This window comes from Epinephelus fuscoguttatus, linkage group LG1 (assembly GCF_011397635.1).
Source record: "Epinephelus fuscoguttatus linkage group LG1, E.fuscoguttatus.final_Chr_v1".
Lineage (NCBI taxonomy): Eukaryota > Metazoa > Chordata > Actinopteri > Perciformes > Serranidae > Epinephelus > Epinephelus fuscoguttatus.
Window position 1 is genome coordinate 19909071 of NC_064752.1, and position 17604 is coordinate 19926674.

General features: G+C 37.7%; 2 protein-coding genes across 3 annotated transcripts; both read left to right on the plus strand.

Annotated features, from left to right (window-relative positions):
- The first annotated feature begins 69 nt into the window (after positions 1-69).
- Positions 70-11913, plus strand: LOC125898121 (anti-Muellerian hormone type-2 receptor-like). Its single transcript, XM_049591801.1, has 12 exons — positions 70-84; positions 1813-1950; positions 2439-2630; positions 2800-2961; positions 4562-4657; positions 5439-5545; positions 5660-5881; positions 7809-7923; positions 8385-8542; positions 8720-8876; positions 9465-9601; positions 9758-11913. The coding sequence occupies exons 2-12, from the start codon at positions 1914-1916 to the stop codon at positions 9872-9874; spliced, it is 1500 nt and encodes a 499-aa protein (XP_049447758.1). The 5' UTR covers positions 70-84; positions 1813-1913; the 3' UTR covers positions 9875-11913.
- Positions 11914-13166: 1253 nt separating this feature from the next.
- On the plus strand, positions 13167-17446 carry prr13 (proline rich 13). Of its 2 annotated transcripts, none has more exons than XM_049594327.1 (4): positions 13167-13263; positions 15005-15063; positions 15157-15638; positions 16342-17446. In XM_049594327.1, exons 2-4 carry the CDS (start codon positions 15048-15050, stop codon positions 16393-16395), a joined length of 552 nt encoding a protein of 183 aa, XP_049450284.1. In that variant the 5' UTR covers positions 13167-13263; positions 15005-15047; the 3' UTR covers positions 16396-17446. The 2 variants fall into 2 exon arrangements, with proteins under 2 accessions (XP_049450284.1, XP_049450363.1); XM_049594406.1 differs by having other exon boundaries at positions 13223-13287.
- Positions 17447-17604: the final 158 nt, after the last annotated feature.

A 17604-nucleotide genomic window follows, 5' to 3' on the forward strand; every position in this document is an offset into this window, starting at 1 on the left:
AGGGGTGACCTGATAACAAAAACATGTCGCCTCTCAAGATTCAAAGACAGTGCCAAACACACAGGAAATGGCGTCTCGGCAGAGGTGAGTTTGTTCAGAGGTCAAGATAATATTCAGGTAAATAAATATTATGAGATTTTAAATGAACGTCAAAATTCGGAAAAAAGTAATAACTGACAAGACAAAATATGTGTTTGTAACAATAATAGTTTGCAGTTATGCTAACAGTGCTGACAGTGCTGAAAATGTTTACCAAGTATAATGTTTAACGTTACCCAATGGGTTTACCATGCTCAAAGTTTAGCATGTTAGCATACTAACAAAACACATAACAGCAACTTTTAAGTTGATTTTTTTTTATTACTGCATTTATAATTAACTGGAAATGATCATTTGGCCTAAAACTTAAATAGGATTTCATATGTTTTGCAAGACATAAGGGCAGAAATTCTGAGGAAAAAGTAGTTTTCAAGAATGCTCTCATAAACATTCTGTCTGGAGTGTCATGGATTGATTACTGAACGGGTCTACCAGGCACAGGCCTAGGGGCCCGAAGTGTCAGGGGCCCCCACTGGCCTTTACATCAAAATATCACCAAACGTAAGACATACTGCCTGAAAAGAGACTCTAATTGACCACAAAGAAATGCAAAGGAACTGAAAAGACATGCAAAATAATGGCAAAAACGGGCAAAACAATTACAAAGAGACACAAAATGACCACAAGGAGACACAAAATTACTTCAGCAGGCCACAAACAACTACAAAGATGCACAAAATGGAGGCCTAAAAGGACGAAATGCCCCTCAAGTCACACAAAACTACCAAAAGGAGACACAAAATGACCACAATAAGAGACAACACCTCAAAAGGATGCATAATAACTACAAAGAGATGCAAAACCATCTAAAGGCTGTATCTTGCTCCTGTGAAGGAGATGTTGTGTGGTCCTTTGTATATCTGTGCTCAGGGGCCCACTGTCTCATAAAGTGTGTGGACTGCAGTCTCTATGTATTTTGAAAATCTAGTTTCTACATATTTTTTCCTACACATTTATTCACTGGGATCTCCAACCTTTATTTCCAAGTTACTCTGGATAATGGGAATGTCATCTGTTTTGCAGGTGTTTGATCGTAAAACAAAGTGTTGTGGGCTACATATTAAAATTTAGACCTGATGATGAACATTTTGCCAAGGTAATTACACAAAATTAATTCATTGTAAATTTTTATTTAAAAAGTCAAAACTTTTGTTAAGGAGAAGGCCCTGGGGCAGACCCAGAACACCCTGGAGGGACTACATATCTCATCTGGCCAGGGAACGCCTTGGGGTCCCCCAGGAGAAGCTGGAGAGTAGCTGGAGAAGTATTTTATGGTTTTGATTTAGTAAATCCTGGCACATAATCTCATAATTTTAATTTACTATGAGTATGTTTTTATTGTCTGTCTAATATTTAAACCATTCTCTGCTTCTCCTGGTATTACTGGGCTTCCATATGTTTGTGAGGGGCTATAATAATATGAGCTATATGTGCTAATATATGCTTTGTAAACCAAAAAGAAGGATTTTGAATTGTATTCTAAAAAAGGGAACCAGTGCAGGTTAAAGTGCCTCATTCTGTGGCCCCAGTGAATCTGTCTGAAACCTTTTTGCTTTAAGTTTACCTGTGGCTCAAAAGGACTAGATCAGCAGCTGCAGTGAAGGCATCCCTCTAGTTGAATACAGATGATATTCCTTAACAGTGGGAGATGATAATATTGATTGAATAATATTGAATGGTGGTTTATGCGCACAGTATATGTTGTACATGCAGGTGTGTGGCCGTGGGAGTGATGCTGGGAAACGTGGGAAACTCCTCTCACATTCCCAGGACTGATAAACACTCCCTGCTTGGCCAGTCCTGGCTTAGTGACCATGATTCTGCAACTGTGGTGGCTGATTTTGGCTGTGGGTGAGTGAACTCGCGATCGGAAATTCTTCCTTTTAAAACTCTTAAGCTGCGTGTGTGTGTCTTTCTTTCTGTCTTTTGGGTTGTTTGAGAGTAACCCAGAATAAAATGTTAAGTCATGTTCTTTGAATGTAAATAAGGTACCAGAGTGACTAAAAAAAGCATTAAAATAGAGCTTTTTTACATATAGAAAAAAAATCTCTAGGGAGGATCTCCTGGAGACCCCCCGACCACATTTTAATCCTGCAGGAGTGGATGTAGATACGAATACGTCGACCTCCTTTGAGTCTTGTTTTTGCCTAATGCTGCAATAAATGCCACCAGCGTATGCCCTGCAACTACTGCGCTGATAAAATGTTCCTGGAAAGAGTGTTTCTTTAGTGGAGCATATCACTTGCGTCAACAAGCATCAGGAAAATACTTGAGGGAGGTCATATTTGTCCAGATAAACCACATCTACAGCAGCTGTTTGTCTCTCTCCTTCCTTACAGAATGCATCTTTACATGCATCTCAGGCCAGTCGTTTCCTCAGAAGAGACGGTGTGCATTTCAAGTGACTCCTCAGAACAACAAATACATAACTGCTGGCAATGTGAATGGGTCTGTGCAGCTCTGTGAGGACTCCAAATGCTGCGTGGGCTATTTTCTGATCATCGATGGTCACCCAGAGGTTGACCTTCTTGGTAAGAAACTGTGGTAAAAACTTAAGATGTTTGGACTGGTCTGGATTCTTTTCTTGTACCATTATGAGAGTCCTACACATTTTTGCACTTCAAATTTTATCAAATGATTTACAATCTATTCTGGTTTAATTGATTTTCTTTAATTGTGTTACTGATTTTTCTCTTGCAGCTTGTGACATGGCTGAAAAGTCATGCCCAGATGCAACCTGCAAGGCAAAAACACACAACAATAGACTCATCAAATGTGTGTGCAACACAGACCTCTGCAACACCAACATCACATGGACCACAGAGTCAGAAGAGCCTCGACCCACCTATTCTTATTCTGTAGGTATGATAACATTAAGACTGCTACCACTCACTGATCAACTTGGTGATGAAATCAGATCCTGACGAGAGTGGGGTATTTGTCTTTTCATCACAGAAAATCTTTATTTATTTGACAGGGGCAATGCACACTGTCTTAGCTGTAGCAGAGTTAGCTATAAGCTGATTTACATCTGTAGTCCCTGGGCAGGAAACAGAGAATAACATCTCTGTTAACAGCCAAGTTGCCAGAATAAAATGTTGGCATCATGCACTTCTGCAAACCAGAGATATGTTACATTTCATTGTACATATCATAGCAACATTTCTAATTGCTTGTACCTGAGCTGAGTTTCTCATCAAGAGGAGGGGGGGATGTTGGATGGTGTGAGACCAAGCAGTGTATTTTTTTAATGAAAGTTCGGGACATTTCCAGCAGTGTTTGTAGTGACAAAAGTGGATATTTTTTAAACAAGAGTTTGGAACAAATGTCGAGTACCGCACATGAATTTATCCTGAATTTAAAATAAGCAAAGCAGCAGCACTGCCTTGTATAAGCTGGTAGTGACTGAGCACCAAAGATTTGTTGCTCTAATGCAGACGGCTGATCTGCTGAACTTAGTAGATCTGTGCTGTATTGCACAGTCTATTGGTTGACGTTGTCCTCCCATTATCTGACCATAGCAATAGGAACTCTTTTAATGCGGTACGAAACAGATGACTGATCACTTTGTACAATAAACCAGCATCAGCACAACACAGGTCAAAGGTCAGGAGATTATATTGCAGAATGACGTTACAGGGATGGGAACTTTAAGAGCTTTTGTTTAGTGCCATTAAGTGTTTGTTTTTTTCCGAGCTTGAGACCAGCTTGTAATATAGACGATTACACCCCCCCACCCACCAGCGTCTCCTCCAGATAAACCGCCTTCTACTCCCCTTTAATTTGAAGTTTGACAGTTTGAAGAAATGCTAAGGGATCTTCCGATAAAATTATATCATGATCTGATTAGAATTAGGTGGTTGAACGTCAAACGTCACAGTAACATGTTTTTGGCCACAACTCAAAAATTCATATGCTAATTATGACAAAGTTTCACACAAACATCAAATAGAGTAAAATGATGAGGTGATGAGAGTTTATATCCAAAAGGTCAAAGGTCAACTTCACTGTGACATCACTATGTTCTGCAAAAACACTTATCTGACCATTATTTAACATTAAATCACAGGAACAGAAGGGGAGACACTTCAGATAATCAATTGGTGACACTAATCTTGAAACTGTGCTGATTGTATTGATCCTCTGTGCTGCCGGGTGAAGATGTATATGAATCATCATATCAATCAATCATATTATGCCTAAAAAAACACACTTAATAACTTTCTTTAAGTTCCATTAAAGTCCTCACAACATATATGAGTCTGGACAGATATGGATGTAAACTGCAACCTGACTGGTTAGTGAAGGCAAGCAGTCATGAGGTGCTAATTCTAGTTTTTAACATACTATTTTCACTTTATAAGGAAACATGTCAAGTAAGAAGTACACTTGATTGACTTAAATGGTGTGTTTTTCATCATTCACAGATAATATTAACATACACTCTTTGTTTTCTTCTTAGGTAACAACATGAAAGCTGTTGTAATAATTCTGACTGGAGTTTTACTGTGCTTCATGATCGTTGCTGCCAAACAAAGGAGCCTATTTAAAAAGAAAAGTAAGATCCTTTTTTTCAATATCAAGTTAGAAATTACAAAATATATTTATTAATTTCACTTGGGCGCGACCTCTAGCGCACCTGGTAGAGAGTGCACCCCATATAGGCTGAGTCCTTTGCAGCAGGCCGGGGTTTGAATCCAACCTGTGGCCCTTTGCTGCACGTCATTCCCCTCTCTTTCCCACCTTTCCTGTCTCTATAATAGATGCCTTTGCAGTGAGTCAGCTGTTGATGTTTGCAGGTGTTGCCTGAGGGCACACACAAGAGGAGTTTATTGTCTTGATTCCTCAGATATAGATAACAAACTTCATCCAAAAAAAAATCCCCACTCCCACATGACTGACTCATCATGGGAAAATGGAGTTAGGGGATTACAGCTGCTGAATGATCATCTTTAGTGGCTCAATAATGGATTCAAATCAGACAGGCTGTTTAGTTGTTGCCCTTAAACAGGTAAAAAGATTTTGTCGTCTCTGTGTCAGATACCTTCTATGTTTCTCAAAGGATGAGAGAAAAACATTGTTCAGTCATGTTTCCACATTTTCTAACCTCAGATTCTCATAATGTCTTTGTTTGACCTTGTAAATGTTTCATTCTCGTCTGACCTTGGTGTTTATCTCCGCTGTAACACTCCCTTTTACCTCTGTCCTTTGTTGCTCTCACTCAGATTTCTGTGGCTTTTCACTCGAGCTAGCAGAGAAAATTAACAGTGACTTTATTGTTAGCTTACCTTCAATGTGTGAGTGTTCATTACAAGACCTGTCTACTCTCATTATTTTAGAGAAGAATCCACCTCTCCTCGACGATTACAGTGTCTCACGGCTGTGCTCCTGCCAAACAACAACAACAACCTCTGAGATTGACGTTGCTGACCTTGAATTGCAGCAGGTAAGCTCAGCTATCACATGGATTCATACTGTATGGTGAGCTGTTTGCAAAATATAGATAAGTAATATAGTAATGTCATTTTACCTGCATGTGACCTGTATCTACATTTTCCAGATTGTGGGCCATGGGCATTTTGCAACTGTTTGGCAGGGGAAATACCAGGGATCCATGGTGGCGGTGAAAGTTTTCCCTGGAGGCTGGAAACATAAATTTACTGCAGAGAAGGCGGTCTATGAGCTCTCACTGATGAAGCATGCTGGGATTGTCCACTTCCTGGGTACTGGCAGGAAACAGGATGGAGGCAGTTGGCTCATCGTCCTGCAATTTGCTGAATATGTGAGTGGCAACCAGTCATTATAGAAGTATTTAACTCTCATAAGCAAATTAATTCTTAAAAAAATGTGACATTTGACCACAACTGAATGCTTTAAGTAGCTATAATCAACATTTTTATACTAACAGTCAAATGAGAATGTGAAAACACTGGGCCTCGTTCATAAAGAGTGTGTACGCAGAAATCTGTGCTTGAAGTGTGCCTATGAACGTTTTATGCTCAAAACTGGAATTCATCAGTGTTTTTCTACCTGAATTTTTGTTCTCACTTTGTGATCAAGTTGAGAACCGCCTCAGACCATGCGTGCACACAACTGATAAAGACCTGGCAATTTTAGAAAATGTAAACACACAACTTAAATACATAGGATTTCGAAACCACATTCATTAAAAAGTCTTTAATAGATAAAAATATTTAAAACGGTTCATTTAAGAAAGCATGCACTCATTTGACACCCTTTCATCCTCATCAATTATTGTCAAAATTAAATGTTTGACTATAAAAAAGTGTCACGGTCCTAGCTTACAGTGGAGTATATGAGTGTGTCCATACTGAAATGTAACAGTTTTGGTTTCCATTGTTTTTATTGAATCTGCCTGTAATGACGGCTACTACCACCAATTTTTAGTGTCATGAAGTTATCATTAATATTATTATTACTATTGTTGTTCTTGTTGTTGATATAAACAGGCATCCATGGTATGTGAAATATTCTGATTTACCTTGAAGCAGGTGCTAGGATGGCATTCTTCTTATTCAACACTTTGTCTGCCATTTTTAGTCACTTTATTCATCTTTATGTAGCAATTTTATTTTATTTTATCTTTTTTTCTCTCTTATCTTTATTCTATTTAATGTCTTTTTGTTTTTGTCTTGTGCTGCTGTGACATTTGAATTTCCCCTCTGGGAGATCAGTAAAGTATATCTTAATCTTATCTAGCCTTACTGGAAGATGCTGCACTGTGTGCCTTCAGGAGAGCGCGCATCAGAGACCGACATAACATATTTGAAGAGAACAAGAAATGGCTTATCAGCTGTTTCCGGCTGGCAAGACATTTAAAGACACTTAAAGGCAGCCTGACACTGGTGTGTCTGGGCCTTAGTTTGCGCATAGAATCAACTTAACTGCTTTCTCCATAATATGCTTTTGGGCAAAGGTATTTCTTTATATTGAGAAATGGGAGCGTGGCAGTACGCTGAGTGCTGATAGAGGGAACGCACCTCATCAATTTTGAATCATCCAGATATAGTACTATACTCACAGAGCCAACAGATTCATGAATCTGACAGTAGTTGTGCATGCACATTTACCTTATGCAAGTAGTAAGAGCATTTCTATGCACATATTAGTGAATGAGGCCCAGTGTAAAGACTGTAAACGTGGTCACTCATAGTCATGAACTACAGAGGCTTATCACATGAATCTGCAGATTTACAGTAAGTTTCAGCTTATTGTTAAGCTGTTCAGCCTGCACAAGCAGGCAGCTGGTTTCAGAGAAAAAGCTTGAAAATCTCACTGTATACTATCTGCTCCGCACCAATCAGCAGACAGACACAATTGGAGACTAGCTGGTGAACATAGTGGAACATTTAGCAGCTAAAGAGCCCCATGTTTCCCTCAGGATTTGGTAGAGACCTAAAAGTGAGTGAATAGTGGACTTAAATTCATCAGGTGGACACAAACACGACTTCAAATGAATAATAAAGTTGCTCTGTATCTGCTGGATTTGGAAACAGGCAACTGTTTCCTAACAATTTCACCATACCAACCTAAAAGGTGGATACATGATTCTAGAAATCTAGCTCAACTTCTATCGTCTCTCACACTCCTGTCCTTACTGTACATGTGAAGCCGATGTGGGCAAACGCTTTAAACTCTTTAGTGTTCACGTTCTTGGACGGAAATAACTGGCGTCCCTTTGATTTCAGGGTTCTCTCCACTCCTATCTGTCTAAACACACCACCAACTGGATGATGTCACTGAAGTTGTGCCGGTCTTTATCGCAGGGACTTTCCTATCTCCACTCTGACCTTCACAGACATGGTATTGGTCCAAATGTTTTTGTGAACAAATGTGTGCCTGCATGTTTGTGTTGTTGTAGACCAGTACAGAAAGTCATCCCCGTATTATCATGTGAGTCTGTGTGCACATTGTAGCTAAAATATCAAACATGATTAATAATTAGAACAGTTTTTATCAAACAGAATTAAATACATCCGGGGGAGAATTTTTCAGGTGAATGCTGATTTTCAAAATCTGGCTGCACACAAACGTATTACGGGATTTTTTGATTATAAACATGAAGCAGACTTCACAGTTAAACAATACTGCTGAGAGGGTGAGATTTGAATTATTTTGGCTGAGTGTGTCATCTCACCTGTAGTGCCTGTTAGTCTTGCCAGCCTTTGGGAGGCTGATATGCTTGACGAATGAGGTTTGAGTATTTCTTCAACTAAATAAATGAAAATCTGCTAATTATTATACATGCGTGTAATTTCCTGCAGATGTGCATAAACCTCCTGTGGCCCACAGAGACTTAAGCAGCTCCAACGTGCTCGTGAGAGCAGATGGTACCTGTGTGCTGTGTGATTTCGGATGCTCAACCATCCTGTGTTCTTGTTCAGGATGTCGCTGCTGGCAGAGCCATGCAACAAACATGAAGGTAAGACCCAGGTGGAGCCACAAATTATGGTTAATTCATGGTACAGTGAAATTATAAAAAGGTGAGTAGTGATCTTTGTAAAATATGACTGCTTTTGTGTTCATTAAAATTTCTCCCAGAAGAAATAAAAACATAGAACAACATCTAATACATGGACACACCACTATCTATCTGCAGGGTCATGCTCAGTTGGGCACGCTGCGCTACATGTCCCCTGAGATCCTGGAGGGCTCTGTAAACCTGAGCAGCAGCTGGTGTCTCATGCAGGCGGACATCTACGCTTTGGGACTGCTGCTGTGGGAGATCTGGATGTGCTGCTCTGATTTATTTGAAGGTAAACTTCACTGATCAGACAGTCGTGGAAAGCCATCGGTAATTGAAAAGGGTGTCTAATGCTCCACCTACTGTAATCCACAGAAACTCTGTACCTCAGTGGTTCCCAATTGATCCAGCCATGGTTTCACCTCTCATCCAAGAGGCTTCTTCAGTTCTAATAGACTGGTGCGGAGTCGCAGGCTTTAAAACCTTTGTGGGTGTGAACCCTTACAGAGTCTGTTAGAACTGAAGAAGCTTCTTGGATGAGAGCTGAAACGTCTTCAAGAAACTCAAGCAAGTCTAGTTGCCTACGATATATCACTTAAGATTACCATGACCTGGATGACTGAGAATCTTCACCGACATTTTCTCAGGACATTTCTCAAAGACAAATTTAAGAAAACAACTTAGGAAGATACTGGTGGATGAGAGTGTGATAGATTTTTCAGCCAAAGAACACCACTCATCATCATAATTAATCAAAGCTAATAAATATTGCATCAATCAATGCTGTCAGATTTTCATAATTTGAATACACTTTACCTATATACAGTATCCTGCGGTAATAAATGGATGTTAAAAGTCATGTGTATGTCTCCATCTGCAGGCGGCATCGCTCCACAGCATCTGCTGCCTTACGAGTCTGAGCTGGGAGCCGATGTGACACTGGACAGCCTCATCCGATACGTGTTTCACATGGACAAGAGACCCTCCATACCTAAACACTGGGAACTGCTACCACAGGTATTCTTACACAGGTGCCTCTAACTTGAACATACTTTTTTTTTGTTACTACTCGCTAGGCAGCAATGATGATAAATCTACTGGATAGCTCATGCAAATATTGATGATAGTGAGCTGGGTTTGTTAATGTACTGACAATATTTGCATAACCTTCAGGGCTCTGTGCAGCAGGAGCTCCTGACAGACTGTTGGGACGGTGACCCGGATGCCCGACTGACTGCTCACTGTGTTGTGGACAGATTAGTCTCTCTTCAGTCTTTTTACTCTCCGTGAATTTTTAAGTTGACCTGTTGTAATCTACATATCAAGCATTTGAACTGTGCTCTTTGTGTCTCTGCTTTTTAGTGTTTCAAAAATAGTGATTTATCGATACATCGATTCTGAATCTTTGAAATAGTTTTAATACTCATTTTCCACAGTATCCATACACATATATCACCTGCACTTTCTCGCTTTCTCTTGTTAATGATTATTACAGTCATTCTGCTGCTCTCTGTCTCTCATTGTCATGTCATAACCTTGATATATTTATCTTTAACCCTTTGAAACGCCTTCTGCAAGTATTTAAACCTTTGAACCTTGAGCAAATTGGTGTGGTTTCTTTCAAAAACATAAGAAAAAAGGCAATAATTAACCTAATGAGAAATGTCCCAGAAACTGCACAATTGTAACAGATTTAGAAAATTATTTATGGAAGAAAAAATAGGGGGAAAAAATGAAATCATTCATAAGAAGGCAAACAATGCAGAGAGGGAGAAGAAGAAAACAGCAAAGATAAAAGCTAGAGGAAAACTATATTTATTATTGTGATTATTACACTTATGTAACAGACTTTTATAATGTCCTTGTTTGTTTTTAATGTTCTTTCTTTTTCTTTTACTAATTTTCTTGTTTTTAATTTTCTCTTTTTACAAATTTCCTGTTAATTTTTTGGGTCATATCTTCTTTTGTTGCTCATTGCCTTCTTCCCTTTTTTTTTAAAAAAGAAACTGTGGTTTTGAATATGGTATTGAATATACTGGTAGATGTTTTTCAAGGTATTGTATCAAAGTTTGAAATCCCAGGATCGTGACAACACTACCTACTGTTTAGCTTTTCAGTACATATATATATATTTATCAGATTGAACTGTGCAGCTGCCCCTTGTTTAAGTATGATTTCTTTTTCTTTTTGACTCGGACATGTTTCCATTACACTTTCTCTTTCTCCTAAAAACTACAACTGGATTAATGATTTATAATCCAGCTACATAATATAAGATTAAAAAGTGTGTCTATAATGGCATAATTTGATTTGATTTCACATTATTGTCAGGGGAAAAAAAGAAATTTGTCTTTCATCCCAGGACGTCAACTGTTTCACTCGAATACACATAATTGTTTTTGCAAGACAAGAAAATGTTCCTCCTTCACTCTCAGCAGTTGGTTAGTTTGTATTGTTTGCCTAATTTTATTTAACTATAAAAGTGATTTGGGTTTTGTATTTAAATAATACACTAATTATTAAAAAGACAAAGATACTTCTAGTTATTTACAGTATTATTCCTTTTTCACAGCAGACACTCTGACTTGTCATAGCAAAAAAAAAAATAACAGCTGGAGCCATTACTGTTAAGAATGGCTCTGTTACATTTAATACGCCAGTGAGCGAGCGTGCACAACAGGCCCTTTTTAATTGAAAACATTTTTTTTAAATGTCACAGTAGAAAAAGCACAATAAAATTAATGATGGCTAAATTTCATTTAACTGCTGACCTCCTGGCACTGTGCATGTTGACTCACTGTGATGCTGTCATGGCTTACAAGTGAGCACAACAATCATTAACGTGATAAGTAACACCTGTGCTCCTCCTATTAAAACGGGCTTTTACCTTGAACCCTGGAGTGAACATACCTAAACTGAACACAGCTATCATTATTTGTATTAACTGCAGCTGTGCTTTTTCTATCATGAACATGTCAAAATGTCTGCTTTAAAAAATCCTATTAATATTTGTATAATTAATTTTTTTCACTGCCAATGTTTCCTTTTCAAGCCAAATTTTATATTTCCATATTTTCCATAATAATTGAGAATTGAATCTTTCTTTTATACCTCCATTTCTCAAACTGTACTGTGGCTTCAACACTTGCAAGCACTTTCCTCGACTGACTTAAAGACACTGCACCTATGGATTGTACCATTGTTTTAAATTCCCATCTAAAGGTTTCATCATTTTAATGCTTGATGGTTGCGCAGATCAGCGTTGTGCTGAGCTGTTTGATGTTGTTTATAAAAAGAAGAAAAATCAATAAATATACTTGACAAAAAACACATTTTTCTTGACTAACATCAGTGCATATGAGCGATAGGGGAATTACAGTGATGAACATACGGGGCAGAAATACAATTGATTGACTTTATTTCCAAAAACACAAAATATGGTGAGTGCACACACACAAATAAATAAAACAATGTAAAAAAAATGGCAGTTTTGGATACTGGCACAAAATAAAGACATCAGAAAATTGCTAATTTAGACAGACACGTGAGGTGTTTTCAAAGTCAAGGATCCTTCTACCAAGGAATGAGTTGGTTTTAGGATACTGTGATCATTTTGGTACACTCTAATGTTGTTGTACAATTTGAGCAAATGTAGCAGTATTTTCAAAGTCGTGTGACTTTTAGGGAGAAAATATTTCTGGATTATACTAAAAAAACAAATAGGTAGGCTAAATGAAACTTTTGTAGCACTTAGCACTCCATCGCTCCCGTAAATTATTAAGTTAAAAACATTTATGTTTTAGGTTAATCACTGTATTTTAAAAATCTTATTAGTTGACATATTGGAAAGTGTAAAGTATGGGGTTTATGTAGTAGTATTTTTTATGCTTGTATGATAAAAACTCCTAGAGATATTAATCCAAATAAATGACAAAGAATCGTAGGTACTTTACACCTGCTGAGGATACACATGTGGATCCTTGAAAATTCTCTGAATGGAGGACTCAGTCCTCGGTAGAATTTGAAATACCCTTAACATTGGAACAGTCCTTAGACGGGATTTGATGATGTAGCATCCTTGAAATTCAGCCATTTAAAGATCCTTCCTTGACTTTGAAACACACAGACAGAGACAGAGATACAACACAGAGGAATTAGAAATTAGGACACTGAGGGCCATTCATTAAATTTACAAAAATAATAAGAGATTAAAAACATCTCAGTAATGTCTTCTTTAAAATTATTAAAAGATTGTTCTGCATGGATTGGTTTAGTTATTTATTTTTGGTTAAATTACATTAATTTAAGCTGTAGAAAACTATGTAGCTATTTATATAACTGTTACTCCATGATAAAATGGAAATATGTGTGACTATGAAGTGAGTCAGTAACTCCAAGTCAGGCGTGTGTGAGTTGCCTTTTAAATATAACACTATAACAACAGTTGGGAGTAAACATCGATTCCATTATCATCATCTTTTGTACCATAGAAACACGTAGACCAACTTTTCATCCAAAGCCTGCAGCTGGACTTTTGCCATGACGTAAATGACGTACGCAGCCTTTAACAACGGGCGTGGCTTCCTGATGTGTCTTTTTTTCTGGTCTCAATGCGGAAGAAAAACACGAAGCTCAGAATTCCTGATAAACTTTAATCGGAACTGAGGCGAGTTTCCACGGTAAGACTTTAATGCTGACACACAGTGAGTACAAATGGCGTCTGTGGGACAAAACAACCAGAAACTACAATAATGACATGATTTAGAGTCATTGTTTGTGATTTCTGTCATATCATACCTGTAATGTGGAGCTGAATGGAGAAAGTGTTGCGAAATTACTGATACTTGTTGAGGCACGAGACTACAGTTTATGTCACGTCATTAACTGTCATGTGTGTTTATGTAATGCGTCTGAAAATGGCTAAATTATGTTAGCAAGAGGTATAGTTTTTATTCAAGTATTTTGTTAGTAGTTGTAATAAAGTTTTGCTTTATTACAATACTGTTGTATGACAGTGTTGGGGAGTAGTGAAGTACATGTAATTAAACTAGTAGTTTCACCATATTTTGCCGTAGTTTGCTGGTAGTCAAGTTATATTTATATTTGCATAGGGATTCAAATAGTTGATAACTTTTTTTGCCTTTTTAAAATATAGTTAACTACAGAAACTACAAACAATTTGGGACTCCCTTCACCTGTATTAATAATAAATTTTGATTACTGCTAGTTAATAAATGTTCAGAGAAGGTGTTGCATGTTATTTTAGAAGTTACCTGACTAACTGATTCATCCTGCTTGGTGCAATACCTCCACCTGGTTTCTGAAGACAGGTGTCTGACTGATGGACACTGTACAAAACCCAAGCTGACATTCCTGCACTGTGTGTGTGACCTGTAAACAAGGGGGCACTCTGCAGTAAACTCAATTAAGTGGCGTTTATGTTGGCATCAGTGGCATGTGACCTTTTTTGTAGAATATTTTGTTATAATTGTGTATATTAGGTAGGCTACATGTCAGTATGATGAGGATTATATTTATTTATTTATTTTTAAATAGGAGGCTTTAGTTAACAAACTATCTATGTCAAGGTTATCTTTGCTGTAGTTCAACGCCTTCCAGTGTAAAGTAATCATTAGCTTGCGAAGCTGTGCTTTCAAAGTAGCTTCCCCAACACAGGTTGTGACACCATGTACCCTTTCGTAAGATTTATGTTGATATATATAGTATGGTGGTCGCCACATTTTCTATACACAAGTGCTGAAACAATTATTCCATCAATGAATCATCAACAGTTTTGAACATTTAGAAATAATTTAAGGTCCTAAAATGTGAACATTTGCTACTTCTCTAAATGTTGTGTATTGTAAATCTTGTTGGACAAAACAATTATTAATTAAAACATATGATTAAATAAGACAAAAGACAAAAAGAATACTGTGACATAAAAAATGTACAGGTGGGATGAAAAAAAACACCCAGAAAGACAGCTATATATGCTCACCACCAAGTTACAATGAGACACAAATACTTTAAAATATTTAAAAAGTAATACTAGAGATTTTTGCTCTTCTGATACTGTATGATAAATTACAGAGTACAGCCCCCTGACAAAATGTATTGTAATATTGGAACCTGTAAAACAGATTTAAATTTTCTGAGTTTTGGTCAAACACTTTTTACATGGCACACTTATAGCAGATATAACATGTATAACAACCAAATGTGGAGACAGATACAGAGGATATCCTCTCAGAAACTACAGAACTACATTGTTTGGGGAAAAAAAAGTTGAATCTACACCTATATATTAAGTTAGATAATACATTACAGTGTAGTAACACTTCTAATAATGGTTGCTTTTAACATGACATGTATTTATACTTAACATTAAGTGCATTTTCTTTCTCATTGTTCCCTCAGAGACCTGAAGTGTTTGACCTGTCAGGTCAAAAAACATAACACCATGTGGCCAAATCAAGGTGAGAATCATACTTAATAAGCATACAGTTATTTTGTCTTATGCCTGGTGTTGTAAAGAATAAAGTGTGTATGTGTGCTTTTATGTATACCAGGTCCTCCTCCTCCAATGGGTCCACCAAACCCTGTCTTCCCACCTGGCTACAACCCTGCATATCCTACTGCACCCCCATCAGGTGCCTTCCCCCAAGCTCCACATCCAGCGTACCCGGCTGGGCCATACCCAGCTGGTCAATACCCGGCTGGCATGCACCCAGCCATGGTACCAAATGCACCTGGAGCGATGCCTTATCGACCTCCAGGGGTTTATCCTGCAGCTCCAGGTGGATATCCAGTAGTCCCTCCGGCAGGTGTTCACCCTGGTCCGTATCCACACTCCCCAAAAGGCCATAAAGCCCACAAAGGCCACAAGGATAAACACAAAGGTCATTATCCTGGAGGGTTAAATCCCATGGCTGGAGCATGCGCCGGAGGATTGGCTGGAATAGGCATGGGTTTGGTCGGACATAAAGCCCACAAAAAGATGAAGAAGATGAAGAAGATGAAGAAAGGACACAAGGGCTTCAAACACGGCAAGGTGAGCTTTAGCTGTAAGGCAGGCCATATTAGAATTGTTTGAAACGGCTCCTCCTGTAGGTGAAGTATTAACGCCAGTGCCAGATAAAAAGATGAAACTTGAACCTGCCTACGCCCCTCAGCCTCAGGGCCTCTAACTTCACGTCAGTCAGTGCTGCGAACACACACCATCACCAAACAATGCTAATTCAGTCGTGACTCAACGTGTGCAAAGTGCAGCACAGCTGAAGAGTCACAGGACCGTCAGGGATCAACATGGTTTAGGTTTTACTTGAAGAGAGATAGTAATTATTATCACTGAGATTAATGATATCATCACGGCACATCAAAACAAACAATAACACGTTACTAGATTGTATAATGAAACATGATGATGCCTTATGAGCACAGACAAAACACTTGATGTAAATAGTACTAATGGAAAGTCATTTGTTTTCTACTCCATTTGTGGTAATTAGTGGTTCAACTGCAGATTATTTTTTATTGTTGATTAATCTGCAGAAGAAATGTTAGAACACAGTAAAAAAAAAATGCCTGTCACAGGTTCCCACAGCCCCAAAGTTCCATCTTGAAAATGCTTAATTAATTTTGTGTTAAATAAAAAGCATCTAGTATTAAAGTAAACCCTTGCTGTTTGTGTTTAAAACTGTCATTTAAACTGTATTAGTATGAATTCATATAAATCTTTCTGTGTCTCTCCACAGTCCTCCTCCAGCAGCAGCAGCAGCAGCAGTAGCAGCAGCAGTGACGAAGAGTGATGCGACCAGTTCAAGACAAGGCTCTCACGGAAATGTCACTTTACAAAAGGGCAACCTGACTATTAAAAATAAACACACTAAAGTCATATTTAACACTTATAACAGGTTGTAAAAATGAAAATGCAGAGATGTATTATATCTTAAATGGGCTATTTATACTAGAAATGCATGCATATACTGTTGCTGTGAGCATTTGGCAGCATTTGCATTTTCGTTTCCTTTTTATTTTGTGGTGTTTATGTCAGATATTTCACTGTTACGGTTTCTGTACAACAGTGTAAATATGCAACAAATACACAAGTGTACAAACATATTGAAATCATTTGAAGAGGGAGTGCCATAATGTTTTTAAAAGAAAATGTAACACTGTGATTTAGTAAAAAAGCATATGTAAATTAAGTTTTTTCATTTTTCATTAAGATTAACCTACGGTAGAGTAGGGCTGCAATGATTATTTGACTAATCAATGACTAATCAACTGTTAAAATAATCGGTGACTATTTTAGTAGTCGACTAATCAGTTTGAGTCATTTTTCATAGAAAAGTACTATAAAAGTACCCCAAAATACTCTTATTGCAGCTTCTTACGTTCAAATATTGGCAGCTTTATACACTCTCCCATGATGGTGAACTAAACTCTTTGGCGTGAGTACAAAACAAGACATTAGACGACATAATTTTGGGGTTTGGGAGAGACAGACAGAGATTTTTCAACATTTTAACACATTTTTTGAGAAAATGATTAGTCGACTAATCAAAGAAATAATTGACAGATGAGTCGACAATGAAAATAATCTTTACTTGCAGCCCTACTATAGAGGTGGAGAATGATATTAAATGTATTCATTTAAGCCTATTGATTTTTTTCCTTTAATGTTGACCACTACATGACTGCAGAAAATGGTTATTCTGTATTTCTTTGTATCTGCGCTAATCATAATTATATGTAATGGATCTTCAATTAATCCGGCTCCATAAATAGATCTATGTAAAAACTCAAAGATGTGTCGTCACTATGATGTTAAATAAATAAAAGCTGAGTTGCAGTACACTTTACGCCCACTAGTGTCCCTATAAACAAGTATTTTATTGAAGTTTGTAAATATGAACATATTAGAGACATTTGTAAAGCATACGCCTGTTTTATAATATATGTTTGACTACATATAAAACGCGTGGGCCATCAGTAAATTTCAACAACAGTCGCTT